The 23981-nt window shown below is 36.4% G+C and overlaps 1 protein-coding gene across 3 annotated transcripts; it reads right to left on the bottom strand.

The window, feature by feature from the left end:
• Positions 1 to 1650: 1650 nt before the first annotated feature.
• C24H18orf54 (chromosome 24 C18orf54 homolog) lies at positions 1651 to 23971 on the bottom strand. 3 transcript variants are annotated; one of them, XM_019986932.2, is made up of 9 exons: positions 23715 to 23967; positions 23023 to 23119; positions 20329 to 20651; positions 18275 to 19057; positions 17787 to 17937; positions 15033 to 15135; positions 7779 to 7910; positions 7349 to 7419; positions 1651 to 1757 (listed from the first exon to the last, which is right to left on the bottom strand). In XM_019986932.2, exons 3-9 carry the CDS (start codon positions 20603 to 20605, stop codon positions 1685 to 1687), a joined length of 1590 nt encoding a protein of 529 aa, XP_019842491.2. In that variant the 5' UTR covers positions 20606 to 20651; positions 23023 to 23119; positions 23715 to 23967; the 3' UTR covers positions 1651 to 1684. The 3 variants fall into 3 exon arrangements, with proteins under 3 accessions (XP_019842491.2, XP_019842490.2, XP_070635197.1); XM_019986931.2 differs by having other exon boundaries at positions 23733 to 23967; XM_070779096.1 differs by lacking the exons at positions 1651 to 1757; positions 7349 to 7419; positions 7779 to 7910 and adding an exon at positions 7917 to 11830 and having other exon boundaries at positions 23733 to 23971.
• Between the last annotated feature and the right edge of the window lie 10 nt (positions 23972 to 23981).

The raw sequence follows: 23981 nt of genomic DNA, 5'->3' as shown, positions 1-23981 counted from the left end.
CAAGTTTATGTTATTTAGTATTGGAGCTATGTTTTTGCAAATGAAGCACTAACCAAATCAGTGTTACAGAGTCATTAAGCACAGTCCCTTTGCAGATTCCTTCTATGTACACTAAATATATCATGTCTGATCAACATGTAATACATAATTATCCGGTATGTGCTGTGCCTTTAGAATTCGTCAAATCCTGGATTTCCCTGAAACATGCTCAGCTCAGATCCATTCATTCATCCACTTAAAAAGCTCAATTCATCCAACTTAAAATCAACCCATCCACACTTAACAGCCAACCACATTGCAATCATCAAAGTAATGTCTTGTTTCATTGTATGCAAACTATTCGCTGTGAAGCAGAAGACCATAATCAGAAAATTGAATGTAGGTGGCAAAAACACATCCAGAGTAAACAAACTTACTAGCAAGTGACTCTCAAACTGGGCAAAAAGAACAGTAGTGACTCTGATTCACTAGGCAAGGGAAAAAAGACAAGATTCACTCTACAGTCTTTGACATGTAATTTCTGCAACAAAGGTCTTATGTGGTGTTTTAAATTGAGGTGGTGGGGGCGGGGGGCAGGAATTCTTTCACCCAATGTGCTTAGAAATTCTTATTTGACAGTAAAGGTACTAGCAAAAAATGCTCCAAAATTTGAGTAGTGTTAATTTGTATACATACAAACATACTCTTTAATTTCATCAGGCTTTTTAAATATACTTTGCCACGTATTATGACTTATTTCTTCATTTTGTTAGTAAACATGCTTCCTGCTTATCAGAAGTTCACTTGATAGAAGTTCCAAAATTAGAGAACTCTGTTTAGTTCTAGCTAGTGACAAATCTTCTACAGACTGCTTTAAATAAAGTTCAGCATTTACAAAATAGCTTTAATATAGTTACTGATTTTCCATAGTCATTTCAGTTACCAAATTTCATAAAGCAATCGGTCAAATATGGTTTTTAACTAGTTTGAGCTAACCTCAAAATTTAAATCTAAGAAATATCAAAATGTTAAATTCTTCCCCGCAAAATGTTTTAAAAACTGTGAAATACTGTCAAATATTCTCACATAAAATAAAAGCATTAATTAAATGAGGTTTTTCTGGAATTCACAATATAAAACAATATTCCTTTTAGCACTGCATCAATTAATGTTATTTGCAAATACAACATATTCTTAAATGTTTGCTTTATGCAACTTGAAAGTAACATACTTCCATATAGATAAGATACATCAACAATTTTGATATTCCTTAAGCTCCTTACATTGGATGCTACCTTTATAAGTCTATTTAACTTAAGAGATTTTGGATAGAAACCAAGAAAAGCTTCTAAATGATCCAGAATCAGATAAAATCATGAGGATGCTGAAGAAGGTGTAAGTCCATGTAAGCTTCAAGAACAGAAATCATCCATCTTTGACTATTCGACTTATGATAGCCTGAAGACCAAAGTCAGACTAGGACTATGGGTCCTCCCAATTCACCTCTCGTGTTTTGGCACAAAATGAGGAGAGGCCACAAAAAAATATACGGACGTTTTCAAGTCTGATTTTTAAAAAATATGTAATACTTGAACCAATCACAGAATAACGTATGGCTTATAGTTAACTGTCAGTTTAAGCGATGTGAAAAAAATACATTTTGTTCTGTGGTGACTATTTATTGGTTAAACTTTTATTTTCCTCTTCATATTTTCGGTGACTGTTTCCCACTGGTATCATCAACCAGGTCTCTCAGGCGAGATAAATGGTGCAAAGCCCTTCATTAAAAAGTATAAAACACATTATCAACCAACATCAAGGACTGAATAGGTAATGCAGACAGTAAGAAAGGGTCATTACATTGTTTATTAACTTCAAAATCAGTATGAGAGATAAACTTACGGAATATGTTTAGCATCAAAACTATGAAAATTTTTCTTTACAAAACCTTGCAATCTGAGTAACTCAAGGCTAAAATAATTCACCTAAAATTCTATAAACACATAAAAACTTATGTTTGACATCTAAAGATATTCTTTTTAAGTGTACCAAGTAGCCTAATAAAAAACAATAACAGGTACTATTTGTATCACACTTAAAACATCTTTTCCATGTGATTTTCAGAGTGAGATGATGCCTTTTGATATACTATGTATATCATTTAAGAATAAAGGACATAATTCATTTTTAACATATACATTCAAGGCAGCTAAAATTTTAAAAATAGCACTAAAGAATCAGTTACAATTGAGGAAAACTCATTTTTATTGAGCATGGGGAAAACAAATGACAATTACATTGAATAATGTTAGTATACCAGCAACCTAGTCTTCCCAATCATTCCTCAGACAAACCAAGAAGACAGGGACCCTTTCCAGTCTTCCTCTGAAAGTATTCTTCCAGTTTTCCCTCTCCCCTACCCTTTAGATCCTTGAGGATCACTCAGAAAATATAAGTTAATCAACCATACAAAAATATGTCTCTGATAAACAAGAGACTAAGAAAAACAGAAATAATGTTAACAATTATGATGTGCAGTAATCTTTAAGGTGAGAAATTAGTGAAAAGTTGTAATGATGTATAATAAATAAAATACATCCTCCACTTTACCAAGAGTAAGATGGAGAAAACTAGTAGTGTTAATTACTATATTATATCACATCTATTTCCCCATGCTCTACTTCTCAGACACTCAAATGTAATAATCTGAATTCTGGCACCCATTCAACAGCTTCTGTTAATTTTTGAGATTGTCATCTTCATTAACTAAATGACAATAATTCACCCAGGGTTACTAAGCAATTACAGGTAAAACTAGACTTTATTATTTCTACATCCTATAGTAATCTCTCTCTACTTAAAGAATTTTCTTCTTCCTAGACACACATTTATGAGGAAGAATATAATCTGTAAATATAATACTTGGGGCTTATCTTCCTTTTTCTTTTCAGGCTGTGATTCAAGAGACAGAAAGACAAGCGGCTAGAATCCAATCTCATTGTTTACAAAATTGGAGGACCACAGATTCTTTAGATTTTAAGGATCTATACAATGGGATGGGGGGGAATTATCTTTATTTTCACTAAATGCTATCTCTAAATTAGCATTTCCTTCCATTATGAATGTAAGCAACAGACTAAAGTGATCTCATATGCTACAGAAGTCAGAGATATTTTCATATCACATAGTCATTGCAAGTATGTTCTATACTCATGACTATTCCAAAATTACAAGTTATATAATAGTTACAAACTTACAAGTTATTAAATCCACTGCTATAACACAGGTACTCTCATTCTTTCTGTCTCAGTCCAAAAGTTCATATGACATAACTAGATAACTATTAGAAAATTTTAAGTCTAGTTGTTCATCCACCAAACAGTGAAGTCTCAGTGGTGACCCAGACATCAGTCTTCCAACATTCTCTTTAACCGTTTGCTGATCAACATGTGAAAGGTTAAGTAAAAGACCACACAATTGTTTAATGCTTTTATTCAAGTTTTGCAAAAGACCTTCACAATAATACGTTTTTACAAAATGAATTTTAACTTACCTGTATTTTAAATGTATTGTCTTATTTTAAATGCAATAGAGAAGCATATATTACTAATCAGAAATGTATTTAAATATTTTCATAATTAATTCAGTATAACTGGTTTCCTTTCTAATCCCATGTCGTATATTTTATGCCTTTAAAAAACTATGTCAGGTGGAAAGGGGGGGTGGGTGGGTAATAATGGAAAGGAATAAAAAAGCTAAGTAGAAATATGAAACGTTTAGTCGCTCTACCTCAGTTATACAATCAGTTGGCAGTTCCTTTCATCTAACTCTTTTGAGAATAAAGCCATCTACTTAGACTATCAAAAGTGATTGGTATTTCAAAGGTAAGTAAGGGAGAAGGGAAGGATAAAATTGCAGAAGGAAATTTTTCTTGATTTTCTTCTGTCAAAAAGTGAAAAAGCAGGTTAATGGGGAAAATATCAACTTAAGGATTATATTACAACACTTAGTAATCATTCACCTTAAAAACTGAAATTTAAAAACTCATTTCTCATTGTGACAATGCATCTACCAATGACCATTCAAATACATACAAATCAACTCCCAGAAACTCAGCAACACTGATTATATGATGACAATTCAGCTATACTTTAATTTACTTATTGATATCTCGCATTTGCTTTTCTATTAGTACAACTACATTGGCTGTTCTCTTAAATACTATGTTTACTGACCAATATTCAGCTTAGTATTCAGCAGGAACTGAACAAAAAGCTTTTCAAGACAAACTGCCTACTATTTTCTAGATCTAAGTAACATACGAGCACATTAGAATAAAGAAAAATCTTTGCTTTAGGGTCATGTTTTACAAGTCTGAGAGCTAATTCTGTCTATCCCTAGTATAGAACGAACACCAGAAAACTGAGCAGGAAAGGAGATCTGAGAAACAAGACAATTTTCCAGCTATCATTAAGCATGGTCTTCACAGCATGACCTTTATTATTGAGAATTCTTACACATTCATCTCCAATTTATATACAAAACTACATGTCCTGAGGCCAAAACCAAATTATTTTTGGAGGACTGATAATTTTGCAATCATCCACCATTGCTGACCTTTATAGCGTGAGAACAATATGCAACTGCTCATTTTTTACAACCAACCTAAGCTTATACGACATAATAAAAGATCCTAGAAAAGGTACTGGCTCAAAAACCAATTCTTTCATTTGCTTAAAGATGATAATTTTAATATGCAAATGTATAAGACAAAACTAAGTATTATAGGGATACAAAACAAATATAACTCTGATTCCTACTAAAAGCAAAATCTTTCTGGAAAAAATAATATCTTAAGCTGTATCAGCCATTTATACTTCAGGTCCAATGAACCTTTATCTCTGTTATTTCTAATAGGAGAACCTAAGAAAACTGTGTCCAGGGGAGTAAACAGAACCCATACTAAGATCTTGGAATTTCCTAAAGCTAAAAAAGATATTTTAATGAACTGATTAGCAATCCAAACTGTTAGAAAGAAAATCCAGTTATTTGAGGATTGGGGAGAAACACCCTAGAAAAGTAATTAAAGCACCTAAAATACAACCTATAACTTAGGCAAAAGTTGGGTCCTTTTAAGTATGAAAAGATGACCATAATCCTAAACAGAATATTTTGCAGTCTAGTAAGAGGAATTCTGAGACTGAATTAATTTTAACTTGTCCCTAAATCAGTCTTATCTAAAGACTGAAAATAAGGGGGAGAGGGGAAATGACATGCTTTCTTCATAAATCTAAACTTACTTCATAATACTACAAATGCCTTACTGATAATTCTTTCAAAATGTAAAATAAAAGCCAAATTGAGGTTGCTTCAGCTAATCCAAAACAATCAACAGCTAAGACCCATCTAACAAAACTGGACTCTTACTCTCTAAAATTGGCCTTCTGTAGACAAGATTACTAGATAAGGCAATGGCACCCCACTCCAGTACTCTTGCCTGGAAAATCCCATGGACGGAGGAGCCTGGTAGGCTGCAGTCCATGGGGTCGCTAAGAGTCAGACATGACTGAGCGACTTCACTTTCACTTTCATGCATTGGAGAAGGAAATGGCAACTCACTCCAGTGTTCTTGCCTGGAGAATCCCAGGGACGGGGGAGCCTGGTGGGCTGCCGTCTCTGGGGTCGCACAGAGTCGGACACGACTGAAGTGTCTTAGCAGCAGCAGCAGCAGACAAGATTACTAATGGTCTAAGCTAGAAAAAAGTTATTACTATAAAAAAAAAATTATAGAAAATGGTAAAAGCACCTGTACAATCAGTATCAATTTTTGTGGTTAATTACATATGGTTCAGAGTTCATTTCCACCAAGAAAAACATCTTCTGGGCTATGTACTTTAACTCAGAAAATACACTTAAGTCTTGTGACACAAGTTCAATATCAATGTTTTTAAGAACTGTGGAAAGCTTGAGGTCATCTACTTTAAATTTTAAAGCAGAACGAGGTCTTTATCCAAGATAATCAATTGAGGCACTGCACGGAGACTAAAAGGATAATGCACCACTATCATTAATGAGAGTAGTATTAGGAACACAGACTGTAGAATCTGTCTGGTTTGAATTCCAGTGCTGTTTACTAGCCAGGCAGCTTTGGGCAAGTTACTTTATTACTTGATCTGTATTATGAAACAAATAATAGTACTTACCTCACGGGGTTGTAAAAATCACATGAATTACATACAAAAGCACTAAGAACACTGATATTTGGTAAATGTTCAATAAAGGTTAGTTATTAGTATCATTACTCACTGAATCCTATTAGATATGAAACATTACAGCCAAGACTATGGCAAGCAACAAAGAAAGAGGGATTATTTCTTCCCAGAATAGAGGCAGAAATTCATACATATTTTTTAAAGTATGCAAACAAAAATGATATACATATCTTTCTCATGACAATTACAAATTTACATGTCTAGGGTTTCACTTTTTCACTGCTTCCTTACATAAGAGAATCCTAAGCAATTCTGAAAGGACAAAAGGTAGTCAGTATTTGTCTAGCCCACTTATAGTCAAGCAAAATAATGTTACAAAGTAAAAAATTTTAATCTTAGTGTTTACTAAGCTGCATATTCCATCTTTTGAGGGCACTTCATATTCATACTCTAGTATTCTTGCCTGGAGAATCCCAGGGACAGAGGAGCCTAGTGGGCTGCCGTCTATGGGGTCGCACAGAGTCGGACACGACTGAAGTGACTTAGCAGCAGCAGCAGCATATTCACACAACCAAATCCATAAAATATAACCTTCTCATCTATCAATACCATGACTATAGGAAAGAACTGCATTCTTTCCAGCTTTTAAGATAATGTAACTAAGAAAATAAGTAGATTAACACCTTAGGGCATCTGGACCTATCTTTACATCCAGAGCATTATATTCCCTTTAGATTTCTGCAGAAACATATCAAACAACGATACGATTACTTATCTCTTCTAGAGAGAACACAGGACAACACGTTTCAAGCACAAGCTGTTCGTCCAGAATGCCAACACCAACGCTCTCTCAAACTGTTGATGTTACTCAGAAGGGAAAAAGAAAACTTCTCCAAGCCATTCACATCTATTGTATTTTAAGTGTCCACAGTTATCTCATTAAGCCATAAGAATATTTTAAATAGAAAATAGCACACATTTAAGAGAAAAGTCTCAGGATTAAACAACATGCTCCAGGAAGCTTAAATATACCTAGTACATGTCTTCCTTCTTAGAGCTACTTAATTCCATCCTGTAACCTTCTGATTTAAATCAAAGCAATGACTAAAACAGATTTGTATTCATAACATACTCAGAAATTAACAGAGAACACTTACTTTTGAAGTGACCTAGTAATAGGAGCCATACTTTCCTTCAACTGTACTTTAGAGAGATCATCCTCTGAGATCTATTATTGAAAACACCAAATATAATGAAATAGTAAAAATATTATATAATTACAAACAAATGCTATTTAATATGTGATTAATAAGAACACATTAAAAATATCATCTGTATTCCCAAGGAAATAAATCTAGTAAATAATTTTCAGTAAAGCTTAAATATATATACTTTTAATTCTAAAAATATAACTTTATTTTGCAACGGTCCTAAAGTATGCCTCTAAATGTTTGTTCACTATATACCATGCTTATTAACATAAAACTAGAGGGAAAAACTACAAAAAGATCTAGGAGGAAATCGTATCCTTCACAGATCTCAATTCACATTCATAAATTTCAATTCATAAATTAAGTTTATGCTTACTTGTTTAATTTCTCCTTTTGGCTCTGCAGTTTTATTCTGATTGAAACTTTCTTGCACTGCCTGAAGATTAAATAACATTTGCTTCAGGGCTTCAACAGGTCCATGATGTTTCCCTCCAGAAAGGGTACAGCTCTAAAGTTAAAACACATGAATGATAAACCACTCAAAGTCTTAAGGGGAAAAGTTATATTCTGCCTTATTTCACCACAATATAAAATTAATGCAAAATCCAAATAATACATGTCAATAAAGTGTTTTACCAAATCAAAACTGTAACTCAACCTCCTCTTACCCAGTACCCAGACGGAGTCACTTAAAGACAATCATTAAAATGCTGGCAAATTCTTTGTAGTCCTTGTTCTTTTACAATGAATGGTGCATGTTTACATTTGCAACACATTCATTTACCACATTTAAAATCATAGATTTTTACAAGTGAAAGGGCCTTAGAAGCAGGTAAGCCAACATGCTACTTTCAACTGTGTAAATGAAGCTCATATCAACTGAACAAGAACTAGCATTTCAAATACACAATGGTGTACTCTTCATTCTAAGAAAGAAAGGAAATTCTGATACAACATGGGTGAACCTTGAGGACATTACACTAAATGAAATAAGTCGATAACAAAAAGAAAAATATGATCATCTTATACTATGCTATGGATTGAATTTGTGTCCTTTCCCACACCCACCACCCCACCCCACCCCCGAAATTCATGATGAAACCTAACTGAATGTGGCTGTATTGAGAGACAGGGCTATAAGGAGGTAATTAAGTTAAGCGAGGTCATAAAGGTGGGATCCTGATAACCATAGGATGAAGAGACCAAGGAAAGGCCATGTGAGGACACAGTGGGAAGGTGGTTTGTCTGCAAGTTAGGGAAAGGGCCTTTACCAGTAAAATAATAAGTTAGCATCTTGATCTGAGATAATTTCGCCTCCAAAACCGTGAGAACTGAGTATCTATTGTTTAAGCCACCTAGCCTATGGCATTTTGTTATGGCAGCCTCAGCAGACTAAAACATACGTGGTTTCCAGAATAATCAACTTTATCAAGAGAAAGTAGAACGGTGCCAGCAGAGGGTAGTAAACAGGCATGGGGGTAAACAGGCATGGGTAGTTAAGTGTTTAATGAGTACAGTTTCAGTGGGTAAAGATGAAAAAGTCCTAGCAACAGATAGAGCTGATGGGTACACAACAATGTAAAGATACTTACTGCACAGAACTATATACTATACCCTTAAAAATGGTCAAAATATTATGAATACTTTAGCAAAATTTTAAAAAAGAAGAAAAAGAAACAGCATAAGGATTCAGTTTGGTTTATACTCCTACAACCCTGGAGACAGCACTTGAGGCGTTATCGCTAAATGATCTGCATCCAGTCACTGGTTTAGAAGAAATTCTAGCTGCCTAATGCTAACCATAAAAGTTACAAAGGCTTGCCTCTGAAATTTGGTGTCTGCCTTGAGTGAACTTTTCAGGCAAAACTGTAGTCAGAGTACCAAAAACAAGAAAACTAAAAAAACAGATTATATGAACTGTTGTGTGTCATTCATGAATGAATGTTTAATAAATGCTGTTCAGTACGTTTGACAGAATTTGTTCTGAGACTTGGCATTAAATCCTGGGAGTGAATGCCTCTGAGTACGTCTTTTGGTATAGCTTTGACTCTTAGAACTGTAGTACTGTTTCACATATTCAAGAAACAACCATTTAAACCACACAAAATGTGGGAATAACCCAATTTACACAATTAAAAAATGACCTAACAATATTACAAATGAACAACATGACCACACTGAAAGGAGTTGAGCAGAAAATAATTAACCAAGGTAACTTTGTTAAAGAATACTTTCGATATCATAGGGCTAAAGACAAAAAGTGTGTGTGTGTTAGTCGCTCAGTCGTGTCCAACTCTTTGAGACCCCATGAACTACAGCCCACCAGGCTCCTCTGTCCATGGAATTCTCCAGGCAAGAATACTGGAGTGGGTTGCCATTTCCTTCTCCAGGCGATTTTCCCGACCCAGGAATCAAACCGAGGTCTCCTCCATTGCAGGCAGACGCTTTACTGTCTGAGCTACTAAGGAAGCCCCAAAGACAAAGAGAATCACACATAAACAATATAACTTAGCTGCTGCTGTTGCTAAGTTGCATCAGTCGTGTCCAACTCTGTGCGACCCCATAAACGGCAGCCCACCAGGCTCCCCTGTCCCTGGGATTCTCCAGGCAAGAACACTGGAGTGGGTTGCCATTTCCTTCTCCAACGCATGAAAGTGAAAAGTGAAAGTGAAGTTGCTCAGTCGTGTCCGACTCCTAGTGACCCCATGGACCGCAGCCCACCAGGCTCCTCCATCCATGGGATTTTCCAGGCAAGAGTACTGGAGTGGGGCGCCATTGCCTTCTCCAATATAACTTAGCTAGTAAATCTATTTCTTACAGCAATTCTGAAACTATGCATATGCTAAGACTGAAAAAAACAAGTAAATCTATTATAGATAATAAGAGCAAAGATTCTTACCAGAGGAGAAAGAAGTTATAAATAAAGAACAGAAAGGGCTAAAACTAATACTGTGGTATTGAACTGGAATTAGTATTAGTATAAACTCATGATTTTATACCTAGACATAAAATATATTAATACATATGTAAATAGATATAGAAACATATATACATGAATGTGGGTTAGTAAACATGTTTTCTAAGTCTGCCTGCTGAGAAAATCTAGCATAAAGAACCCAGGAGCAATAAGCACAACTCGTGCCTAGATCTTAGTTTCTAAACACAGTTTCCAAATAAAAAGAAACCATGGCTCCTCAAAGAAGTCCTCAAAAAATGATAGGGACATGTCGAAAGGATACAAGAGCCAACCTGAAGCAACTCTTACGGCCTAAACTGGAACAATTTAAGCAGCAAAATAATATTATTATATTGTAAACCTAGAAAATAATACCAGGCTTCCCTGGTAGCTCAGACAGTAAAGAGTCTGCCTGCAGTGTGGGAGATCCAGGTTTGATCCCTGGGTAGGGAAGATCCCCTGGAGAAGGAAATGGCAACCCATTCCAATTTTCTTGCTTGGAAAATCCCACGGACAAAGGAGCCTGGCAGGTTATAGTCCATGGGATAACAAAGAGTTGGACACGACTGAGCAACTTCACTTTCACTTTTCTTTCTTTCAAACCTAGAATTAAGTATCTGTGAGTCCCCAGATTTAGAGAATGAACTTATGATTGCTAGGGGGGTTGAGGGAGAGGATGTTGGGGGGAAAGGATAGTTAGGGAGTTTGGATGGACATGTACACACTATCTATTTAAAATAGATAACCAACAAGGACCTACTGTACAGCACATAGAACTCTGCTGGGAGGGGAATTTGGGGGAGAATGGATACGTATATATATGGCTGAGTCCCTTTGCCGTTCACCTGAAACTTTCACAAAATTGTTAATCAGCTATACCCCAATATAAAATAAAAAGTTTTAAAAAAATCTGAGTCCCAATAAAAACAGTTTAATAAATGGGGAGGAAGAGCTCATTACACAAGAATTTCAACTAATAATTCAGACAAAAAACAAGATCCACCAATGATGCTAAAAACAGTGGATGGAAGCTTGAGACTATTAATACTTGCACAGTCTCACAGCATCTCCCCTAAGATATTTATTAATTACAAGGGGAAACTCTAATTTTACTAGAGAAAGCCAGTAGGCACCATATGTTCAAGACTAATATCACCAGTACTAACATATTATTATAGTTTTATCTATAATAAATATAAATTATCTATAAATAAATATAAAAAATAAATTTCAACGATAATTACATATTATCATATCAGTATACTGCTCTGGACTGAATGTGTGTGCCCCCTACAATTCAAATGTGCAATTTGAATTAATCCCAACATAACGGCACTTGGAGGGGCTTCTATGAAGTAACTACGTCACGAAGGTGGAATTCTCACGAGCAGGATTAGTGCACTTACAGAAAAGACACAGAAAGCTTGTTCCCTCTCTGCTCTCTCCACATGAGGATACAAGAAGATGGCCACCTGAAAACAAGGAAGCAGGATCTCACCAGACACCTTCATCTGAACTTCTCAGCCTCCACAAACGTGAGAAACAAATGTCTGCTGTTAAGCCATCTGGTCTATGGCATATTTGCTACAGCAGCCTGAATTAAGACACATTATCAATATTATCAATGACATCATGACCCCTCTGATATGATGCACTGAGAAGGGCACAGCATGATTTCTGTTGCATTCTTGCTAAAAATTCATGACCCCATTCTCATCATGAGAAAACGTCAGATAAACCCCACTGAGGAACAATCTACAGGAAAAAACCAACTGACCATTAAGTCTTCAAAAGTATCAAGATCATGACAGACAAGACTGAGGAATTGTCAAGACTGAAGCAGACTGAGGAGATACGGCAACTAAATGCAATGCTACATCTTGCAACAGGACACTGGCAGGAAAAGTGGTGAAATCAGAATATGGTCTGTGGTTTTAGTAACAGTATTATGCCAATGTGAAAATTACACTATGGTCAGTGAGATGTTAACATTAGGGAAGCTGAAAGAAGGGTGACAGGAACTATCTGTATTATTTTTGCAACCTTCTATAAATTTAAAACTATTTAAAAATTAAAAAACACAGTGGTAGTGAGGTGGTGTGTGTGTAAAGGCAGAAGAAAAGGAATTGGCTGGTTAGTATTTAATGGTCACCCATCTCAAACTTTACAAAATTTACGCAGATCTGTTCCTTTACCAGGGTTCACTTCAACTAAGTAAACTGCACCACCCACTGCTTTAGTTGTTTGGCTCAAACATCTGGGACTCACCCTTTGAATCTTCTGTCTCCACCCTACCCAGTCACCTTAAGAACACATCACAAGTCTAACTATTTCTGACCACTTCTAACGCTCCCACCTAACCCAAGCCTTTACAGTCCCTATTATGGAAGATGGCTAAAGCCTCCTAACTGTGTTCCTTGTCCTTCCCCAGCTCCTCTCAAGTCTATGTTCCATACCACTGCCACTTTATATTTTAAAATGTAGATCTGATCATTTCATTCCTCCACAGTACTCCACGCACTTTTCATCACATTTACAATGTAAAATTTTCATTCCATTGCTTACATACCTACACGATCTGACTCCTGGTTACCATCTTATCTCTTAACCATTCTTCCTTGCTCATTCTGACTGAGCTACACTGACTGGACTCTGATTTTCCTTGAACATTTTTCTGCCTTGGGGTTTCTGCACTTAACGATTCCCTCTAAATGAAAAGTTATTTCCCTACAAGTACATGTGTGACTTACTCACTCATTTTAGGTTTTTTTAAATTTTATTTTATTTTTAAACTTTACATAATTGTATTAGTTTTGCCAAATATCAAAATGAATCCACCACAGGTATACATGTGTTCCCCATCCTGAACCCTCCTCCCTCCTCCCTCCCCATACCATCCCTCTGGGTCGTCCCAGTGCACTAGCCCCAAGCATCCAGTATCGTGCATTGAACCTGGACTGGCATCTCGTTTCATACATGATATTTTACATGTTTCAATGCCATTCTCCCAAATCTTCCCACCCTCTCCCTCTCCCTCTCCCACAGAGTCCATAAGACTGTTCTATACATCAGTGTCTCTTTTGCTCTCTCGTACACAGGGTTATTGTTACCATCTTTCTAACTTCCATATATATGCGTTAGTATACTGTATTGGTGTTTTTCCTTCTGGCTTACTTCACTCTCTATAATAGGCTCCAGTTTCATCCACCTCATTAGAACTGATTCAAATGTATTCTTTTTAATGGCTGAGTAATATTCCATTGTGTATATGTACCACAGCTTTCTTATCCATTCATCTGCTGATGGACATCTAGGTTGCTTCCATGTCCTGGCTATTATAAACAGTGCTGTGATGAACATGGGGTACACGTGTCTCTTTCCCTTCTGGTTTCCTCAGTGTGTATGCCCAGCAGTGGGATTGCTGGATCATAAGACAGTTCTATTCCACACATTTTAGGTTTTGATGCAAACATCACCTCACAAGAGAGGCCGTTCCCGCCCACTCCAGCTAAAATTTCTCTGCCCTCGTTTCTCTATCTCAATCAGTTTTTCTTAACAACATGTGTAAGACTCTCCTTTATACACGGGCTTCCCAGGTGGCACAATGGTGTAAAGAATCCATCTGCCAATGCAGGAGACACAGGTTCAATCCCTGGGTTGGGAAGATCCCCTGGAGTAGGAAATGGCAACCCACTCCAGTATTCTTGCCTGAGAAATCCCATGAACAGAGGAGACGGTGGGCTGTAGTTCATGGGGCTGCAAAGAGTCAGACATGACTGAGCACAGCACTTATACATTACTGTTTGTTGTTGTTATTCAGTCACCATTACCTATTTCATTTTGATATAGCTCCTCTGTCCAACTTGGAATAAAAAATCCAAGAGGCAAGGATTCTTCTCTTATTCACCATTAGGAATACAATTCCTAGAAAAGTGTTTGGTACTCAAATTTATCTGGCAAATAAATATTTGATAATTAAGTTTCATTTACCCAGCATTTACTATAGTATCTTATTAGAGCACTAAGGTCAGACATATTCTGACAACCTCTACTTTCTATAGTAAATGTCACTGAAGGAAAAGATATATATTAAAATTTTTAGCTAATTTTTGTCTGGAATGTTCAATCTCTCAAATCTTCCAGATGTCAGTATCTCAAAAGTGTATTTAATATTCAACAGCCATGAATTAAAATTATAAATCATATTATAATCATTCCTTACGTACATATATAAACATTTACACTTTGTTTCAGGATTACTTGCAAGATGTACATGTGCTGATTTTATAAAGCTGAGTGATAAATTTCTCATTTTAAATTAAACAGATGTATAACTGTATCTTAGAAACACAACTCTCAATAAGCAACTGCCCTATGGGAAAATATAATTTACTCTGTAAGGTGCTGTTTTACATGTTTTCCAGGAAAAAAAAAAAAAAGAAATCACTGTAATGACAATTTAGGCTCCCCAGAGAGTTCAATCCCAGGTCCCTCTACTTCAGAATACTAAAATTATCGGTAATTCTAGGAGTGATGGTCTCATGGATATGTGCTGGGGAAGAAAGGATTTGAGCCATTTTTTGTTTTATAATATCCAAGTAACTTAGAAAATAATATCTATAAATTAGTCATAAATATTCCTTTAATAAGATAAAAAGATTTAACGTCACCCACCTGATTATCATCATTTAAAAAATCTTCAAGGAATTCATTAGCATACTTTGTCTTTGGAATTTCTTGAGGACTATCATCAGTGTTAACAGGAACAGGAGATTTGCTAGGATTTAAGGATACAAGACAGTATATAAGTTCCCAATTGATAAAAATTAGACAGTATATAACTGACCGTGATCATTTTAAATGGTCACCATGAAGTAACCATTATAGATAGGATTCCTATGGATGTTGCTTGATAATTCCTTCATCTTCTCCCTAAACTTCTTCCTTCATCACGCCCTATCTCCTTGCTTCTCCTGTAAAGCTTTAAGAAAAAAGATAAAGAAACTGAAGACACTAGTCTTTATTTAAATAAATGAGCCTTCAAATATAGGTATCCTCCAAAAGCGCATTTGTTTGAAACAAGCAGTACATTTTTCCAACTAAACATTTTTGGTCACTCAATATTAATACACAAAGCCCCCACAAATTTATAGGTTTCTATTAAGATGGAACTACATGCTCCTACATCAAAGCAACAGGAAAGACTTCTCTAAAACTGGCACTAAGGACAGATTAAAGTGGGAGAAGGATTAATTCTGAAATTAAAATTCCTGAGTTCAAATCCCAATCCCAATCATTGTATAACTTCACAAAACTTTACCTTCACTTCAGTTTCTACATTTGCAGTCCTTCTTATCTCATACACTACATAAATTTAACTCTCCATACCTGGGACATTTAAAAGAAGTTCAATAAATAAAAGTTTTTTTCTTACTGTTCAAGGGGAAGAAAAGTACATCCCTAGCAAAAGTAAATATTTTCTCAAAACAAAATTCCATTAGCTGCAGAGAATAAACTCATTCTATCTCTCTCATTTATATATCAGTATGTGTTTCTAACTCAAGTGTCACATATCTAAGACTCTTAAAACACTTAAACATCATAATGCAAATTTTTTTCTCAGTAATTAGCAGTTCTTCATTATTCACTCATCTGATTTGTAATTTACTACGAACTTTTTCTTGTTCCCAAGTAGTTTTTCCTCCCATTCTTTACCAAAGAGTTTGTACATCCACCAACTATCATCAAAAAAGCATTTATCTGATTATAAAAAAATGAGTGCTGGACATATGGATTTATCATACTATTCCTCTACTTTTGTATGTGTTTGACATTTTCTATTACAGAAAGTTAAACCAAAAAAACAAAAACAATTTTCTGGCTGTGGTTATTCTTTTAGCACACTATTACCTAGTCAATTTTGTTTTTAATGACAGATTAATAATTTATCAATATCACAATGAAGTCAGATCTATATCTTATCACACCATCAATAATTTTATGTAAAACATATCCATCATAATATGATGGTACTGCTGCTGCTGCTAAGTCGCTTCAGTCGTATCCGACTCTGTGCGACCCCATAGACAGCAGCCCACCAGGCTCCCCCGCGTCTGGGATTCTCCAGGCAAGAACACTGGAGTGGGTTGCCATTTCCTTCTCCAATGCATGAAAGTGAACTAGGGCAAACCATTAATGATAATTATACAAGTCAGAAGTCATAGTATCTAATTACAAAATACATTTAGTATATTCAAAAATTTTACTCAATTTAAACACCTCTGATATTTGCTCACCCTATAGGATTTTACAAATACAGACACAATACAACCAACTGATAAGAAAATAAGAAATTAGTAAATATGAAAAATAAGAGAACTGTAAGAATTAAGTGAACTAATTATTAATCCTAGTTTTTTTGTGTGTTTTTTTTTAAACACATTAATGAACCAACAGTTGAGAAATGAAGCTGAACAAACAAAAAATATTCTGGATGATCACCACCACTATTACAATTTACAAGGGAGCGTCATAAATCAGAAACTGTCCTAAGTACCTTATATTTATTTTCTAGTCAACTGAATCCTCAGAACCCCAAAGTAGAAGCAACCTGTACAAAATCTCAGCAAGGAAATGACAGAATCAAGATTCTAAACTGCAATTACAGTCAACGTCCACATTTAAGAAAATAAGATGCTCAACTGAGAAGTAATTAAAGGAGTCAGAAAATAAACTCTGAACAGAATGAAGGTTTAGACAATTGAAGATATTAAATTATCAGAGCCTAGGACAGGATTTAGGATTACAAAGAATGCATTTCTGACATGGAATTAATATCACTGAGAAAAGAAGCTTTCCTAGATTCTTCCTCTACGCTCACATTCATGGGTAAACACTTTTTAAATTATTCTGAGCAACTATATCACAGAGAGGTTTAGCACACAAATGAAAACACTCTTAGAAACTTCAAACATTTACTATACAAAAATTCTACCATCATTTATGGAAAATAATGATTGAAAAATATTAAAATGTAAATGAAGAGAAATGAATATTCTAAAATATAGAGAATATAGAGGGAGATAAAACTTAAAAGTGAAAAAAGAAAGTAGTAAAATTTTAATAGCCTTCTCCATTTGCAAAAGAGTTGCTTTTGGTTCTAATCCCTATTAAACATATATCAATATTTGATAGTGCAACGAAAGGATCATGTAACAAAAACAAAAGTTATATAAGGTACCTAAAGTTACCACCTTCTTGTGGTAACTAATGAAAAATGCGATCTAAAGCAAACAACACTGAAAGTTATGCTCTATAAAAATACCATGATACTACCATTGTTAATTATCATTAAGTTACTTAAAGATGAAACCAGATGTGCACATGGCATTCTTCATTTGGAAAACTGAATGCTGCATTTTAACTTACAAAGTAACAGGAATATTTTCCCATGATCTTTCCGCTTCAAGTTTATCTAATGAACAAGGACTGTCATCCTTTTTCATAGTCTTTGGTAACTCTTCAGTACAATGCTCTAGATTTCTCTTGGCCTTCAGGATAAGCAATTCAATTTTGTCACCTAATTTAAAAGATTACATTAATTATTCAAGAAAAGAAATAAATGCAAAGCATAGTAAAATCTTATAAAGGCAACAAGAATTTACATTATTTGGAATATAAACATATCCACAATAGCAAGCTATGTTAAAATGTAACATTTGTTGTGACACAAAGAAAAAAATAAGACATTTTTCTAGTCACAGAATACTACATAAATAAAGGTGATAAGAGTTCAAAACAAAAATATCACTTGAGCATTCCATCAAGAATATAACAGATCCTAGATACTACATCAAATTTACAGCACTTTCTTTGGTTCTTAAAAACAGTAAAAACACAAAAAACAAAACAATTACCACTGAATGGCTTTTTGGATCCTGGAAGAAGCAGATTCTCACACAGACAACGGCTAGGTTCAGGACCACATTTATATTCATTCAGTAATCCTTTATCCTCACTCAAGGAATGTGAAATGCATGAAGGTTCAAAAGAATATTCAAAACAATCTAATTTATTCATTAGCCGAGAAGTTCTTTGTGCCTGGTAACTATGCCTCGGAGAACATTGATCTTCTTTAGACATTTGATGTATTCTTTGACTATCTGTATCAGGTAACAAGTCTTGATTGTAGAGCCAGACTGGGTACTTGAAGTCCGGTATACTAGTTATCCCTGAAATATTAAGGTCAGACTTCTGGCTAGTGAGCCATCTTGGGTAATTCTTTTCAAGATTGTGTTCTGAACTCTCCCTAAAAGATAATTTTTTGGAAAAAGATAAAGATGGTACAGAAACGCTTTTATTAGCCTTATTCATGAGTTTTGGGTTTTTTAGCCTACCACATTGCCTTCCTTTTATATTTGTGTATACAAGTGGGGTAACTAAGTTATCCTTGCCCTGGAGAGCAGCTGGTTCTTGAAAATTCTGCTTCTTTTCTCTGTCAGATGAACTCAGTCTTCCAATATGTTTCCTGTTTTTCTTGCTACTTCCGTGACCTGATCCAAAATAAGTGAAAGAAAATGATCCATCTGCTGGAAGCTTTAATAGATCATCAGTTGTTAGACTAATGGAGTCTATGTCATTAAGAGTTTGTCCTCTATAGGATAAGGATAAATGTCTTTTGTCATCAAGATTTTCAAAAGCTGAAAAACAAAGAAGAATTCTGTTTATCTTCCTGTATCACATATAAAAATACTTCATAACATTCAACAGTAAATGAGAATTAAGAATTAAGAATCATGTTTGCTGTTTTTCCTTAATCTTTACTCAAGCTTTGATTAAAAGCCTGAAAGGTATAGGTTGATGTAACTGGATATGATTTTTTTCCTTCATATGTCTTCAATTTAACTACTTGCTACACTTTTTGCTTTCCAGCCTCCTAAATATTTTCATATTCTTTAATTTACAGTTTCTTCATCTAGACACACCCAATGCACTAATACACTCACATGAATACTGGTCACTCAACTGGCTTCAACACAGGAAAAAAAACAAGTCATTCAACTAGGTGAAAAAATAATTTGCTTTCTTGCTTGCTAACCCTGAAATAGCATTCACACGCACAGAACAGCTGTTCTAATTCTCCTCTTCTGGAATATACTGCCCACTTTTTTCTAACAGTTGATGTAAACTTTTTTCACCCTAGGGGTCAGTCAAGTGTTAACTGGGTTATCAACAGATGCATTTTCCAAACTTGTCTTCACGGACCTCGATACCGTGCTGTGCTGTGCTTAGTCACTCAGTTGTGTCCGACTCTTAGCAACCCCATGGACTGCAGCCTGCCAGGCTCCTCTGTCCACGGGGATTCTCTAGGCAAGAACAGTGGAGTGGGTTGCCATGTCCTCTTCCAGGGGATCTTCTCAAGCAAGGGATGGAACCCAAGTCTCGCGCATTGCAGGTGGAATCTTTACCAACTGATCCACCAGGGAAGCCCCAATGGACCTCTGACCAAGGAAAAATCCTTAACATCCTGTGAATGTTACTGCCCCACAGAATACAGATAAGAAGACTAATACAGCCCTATCCTCTCAACTGAACTGATCAAGTATAAATTCTGAAAGGCTGAGATTTGCTTAAAGTCATTAAGCTAGGTAATGAAAGCTAGAACCACCAAGTCAATGCTCTGTCCATTACACTGTAACAGAATGGCTTAAGGGTTTAGAATCAGCCATCTGCTATTACTAGTTGCATTTTATGAGCTTCTACTCCAAAGTTAAAAGAGGATCTTTACCCCAAAACTCCAGAGAACCAAAAATCACAGAATCATTTAAGAAATATATACAGATCTCAACATTACAAGTCATTTTTTATTCCAAAAGAACAAAATAAAGCATCTAATTTTCTAAGACTACTATACATCTCTCAAAATTCTTTAAATTAATAGGTAAAAAGAAAACAAAGGATAAAAGCATACCATTGTTTGGTTTACAAATGTAGTTGGAGAATTCCGGCATATTAGCAGAACATTTATCAATGTTAATCTTTCCAGTGCTTGCACCAAGACACATTTGGCTTAGATCAAAATCATCAATATAGGCCTGTAGAGCCTGAGATGCAGAACTGTACAGTTTATCCTTATACTGAAAAGAGCCAGAGTTAGAGGAATTACTGCCACTCAGGTTGCAGCTTAACAGAGAAGATACTGAAGATTGCCGAGAACAAACTCTGTGTTTTGTATCTGATTTTGCCATGGCTTCCTCAAAATTGGTGATTTCTATTCATTTCTCCTAAAAGCAACTATAATACAAAAAGAAAAGATTAAAGTTCCAATTAAAATAATAGGCCACACACAGAGAAACTACTAAATTTGTATAAACTTTTTACAACATTACAAAACAAAACTCATTATCTATACATTATTTTTAGGCAATGCACATTATATATTTTCCATTTTAATTACTGTAAATTCTTTCATCGTCGATTTAGAAAACATGTGAAGTGAAGTCGCTCAGTCGTGTCCGACTCTTTGGGACCCATGCACTGTAGCCCACCAAACTCCTCCGTCTATGGGATTCTCCAGTCAAGAATACTGGAGTGGGCTGCCATTTCCTTCTCCATGTATTGAGCACCTAATATATGCTAGGAATTATATATACAAAAATTATCTGATGAATGATGCAGGGAGCTCAGATCTGCTGCTCTGTGATAACCTAGAGGTATGGGATGGGGTGGGGTGGAAGGTGGGAGGGGATTTAAGAAGGAGGGGACATATGTATGGCTGATTCATGTTGATATGGCAGAAACCAACACAATATTGTAATTATCCTCCAACTAAAAACAAATACATTTTTTAAAAAATCATCTAAGACTATATAGAAAGTGTCAAGGGAAGAATACTCACTTTTTTTAAAGTCCTGTAAACTACTGACGTAGTCTTTTCTTATGCTCATACACTCTATGACATCATAATACATAACATTCCCCTATACAAAATACTGTTGAACTCATAAGCCCACCATACACTACACACAGTAGGAGCCTGATAAATTTTTAAAAGGCATCAAATGACATAGTTGAAACAAGAAGGAAAAATGGAGACTAATTATCCACTTTCAACATTTTAAATGCCAATATGTAACTTTAGGCAACCTTTTCCCCAAAGATTTGAGCAAACAATTTACAATATTCATCAATAAATAAACTGCAAGTCTTACCATGAAATAAGCTGGCAAAATGTTCTTTTCCTAAAATAATGCAGTTTTAACAATCCTTTTCTGACATTCGTTTTTTGATACTACCCTATTTTCAATTCTCATGTAAAACAGATTCAGCCCTCCTCTCGAAGGAGACTTAACAGTATGGAAAAATTGCCTCAATGCACTCATCTTTTTTTCCATTATTAAAATTGAGAGAATTTCAGTCTACATTAATATAGCAACAACAGTATATTTGAAAACCTAAGAAGTAACAGAATGAACCGGAGAAGGCAATTGGCACCCCACTCCAGTACTCTTGCCTGGAAAATCCCATGGACGGAGGAGCCTGGTGGGCTGCAGTCCATGGGGTCCCTAGGGCTAAAAGTCGGACACAACTGAGCGACTTCACTTTCACTTTTCACTTTCATGCATTGGAGAAGGAAATGGCAACCCACTCCAGTGTTCTTGCCTGGAGAATCCCAGGGACGGGGAAGTCTGGTGGGCTGCCGTCTATGCGGTCACACAGAGTCGGACACGACTGACGCGACTTAGCAGCAGCAACAGCAACAAATGAACAGGGACAACTTCAGTAAATAATATGACATTCTTTTTAAGAATCAAATCATGGATTTTCTGAAGTAAAAATGAAAGCTTAATGTCTAGGACTTATCATATGCTATGGTATTATAACATGTTTCAGTTCAGTTCACTCACTCAGTCATGTCCGACTCTTTGCTATCCCACGGACTGCAGCAGGCCAGGCTTCACCTTCCATCATCAACTCCTTGAGTTTACTCAAATTCATCCAACCATCATCCTCTGTCGTCCCCTTCTCCTCCCGCCCTCAATCGGGGGTTATAATTTTGGGAATGTTTAAGTTATAACAATATTTAATGTAATTTCAATAGCTGTCAAATTTGATTTTAGAACAGTGAGAAAGTCTTCAGTTTAAGAAGAGAAAAAGGTCAGAGCTGACAGTAGTCAACCGAAGCATCAGTAGAATGTAAGATAATTGTTATTTCCCTGAATGTTCTGATATGGCTAGACCAAGTCAGCTTTGCCCTTTCTTCACCTTTCTAATGATTTTAAATCTTCTCAAGTAAATATTGCTTGGATGACAAACCTGACCAAACACTTCTTCCCTTACTCCAACACAGCACAGGTTACCAATTTTATATTTTATTTTACAAAATCTTAAAAACAAAAACAAAACCCTAAAAGGGAAAGCTGTTAAGTTACAGTTCTCAGTAAGTGGGTAATAACATTTATCTTAATTCACAAGAAGCAAAAAGAAAACCCACGACTGAATTATTACTGGGCAGTTTCCAAAAGTACACAGAAGAAGAAAATTTAAGTCAACTCCTGGGCACCCTCATTCTGCATCAATAACCAACACAACCACACTCTTTATCCACCCACTTCTCCTCACGTTCGCCACAGAATTATTTTGAAGCAAATTCGCTGTCTCTTACCGTTTCTTCCGTAAACACTTCAGCATGCCGCTCCAAAAGGAAATCCATCATTCCGACGAATATAATGCTGAAACGAGTGGCCAGTGGTTTCAACTACCTCTGATTCAAACGCAGAACGTACAGCGTTAACCAACCAATATGGTAATAGCTCACAGGAAATAATAAACAGACGACTCAACGGCTCTGTGATTTATGTTAGGAAAATGAACGTGTTTGTGGTTGCCGCAAAAACAAGACTTAATGACCCTGGAAAGCGAAGATCGCTGGCGCCCCTGCTGAGGGGCATCTTCGGGTTCAAAGCCTGCCCCCTGAATGAACTAGGACCCACCTCCCTCGGGGATTCCAGCATCCCCCGCCAGCCCACCCAACGCCGCGGTCACAGACACAGCTTCTCTAAACCGTTATCAGACAACAGGACTGGGCGGGCTGAGTCTTTGCGAGGCGGCGGCCCCCGAAGCCCGAGAGCCTCCCTCCCCGCCCGCTTCAGCCTCCGGAAGCGCCCGAGGGCTAGGTCAGGCCCCCTCCATCCCATTCCGAGCCCCTCCTCTTGAAGCTGCTCGCTTCCCACCCGGCCTGTCAGCCCACGCCTTGCCTCGGGAAACGCCGTCCCTCTCCCACCCCGCCATCTTTCCCTTAGCCCTCCCCTCTCTCAGGCTGTCAAGGAATGGGACGCCCCTCGGAAATACACCCACCGTTCGGGCCGAACTCACCGACGAAGGCCCAAAAAAATTTAAAAAAACGAGAAAAGCGCACACGTCCACAACTCTCCACTGAAAGCCTTGGGCTGTCACCGGATGGGAGACGCGACAAAGCATCCCGACCGGGTAGCCGCCCCGCCTCCGCCTCAGCTTGCTCGCATCTACCTGCGCCGTCACATCCCAGGGCTACGCCCGCGCTAGCTTTCAAACTGACCCAACATGGCGCTGACTTGCGGTGCGCATGCGTGGTGCTCGGAAGAG

Source organism: Bos indicus, chromosome 24 (assembly GCF_029378745.1).
Source record: "Bos indicus isolate NIAB-ARS_2022 breed Sahiwal x Tharparkar chromosome 24, NIAB-ARS_B.indTharparkar_mat_pri_1.0, whole genome shotgun sequence".
Lineage (NCBI taxonomy): Eukaryota > Metazoa > Chordata > Mammalia > Artiodactyla > Bovidae > Bos > Bos indicus.
Note: the sequence above shows the minus strand (reverse complement) of the source record. Positions and strands in the feature narration are given on the sequence as shown.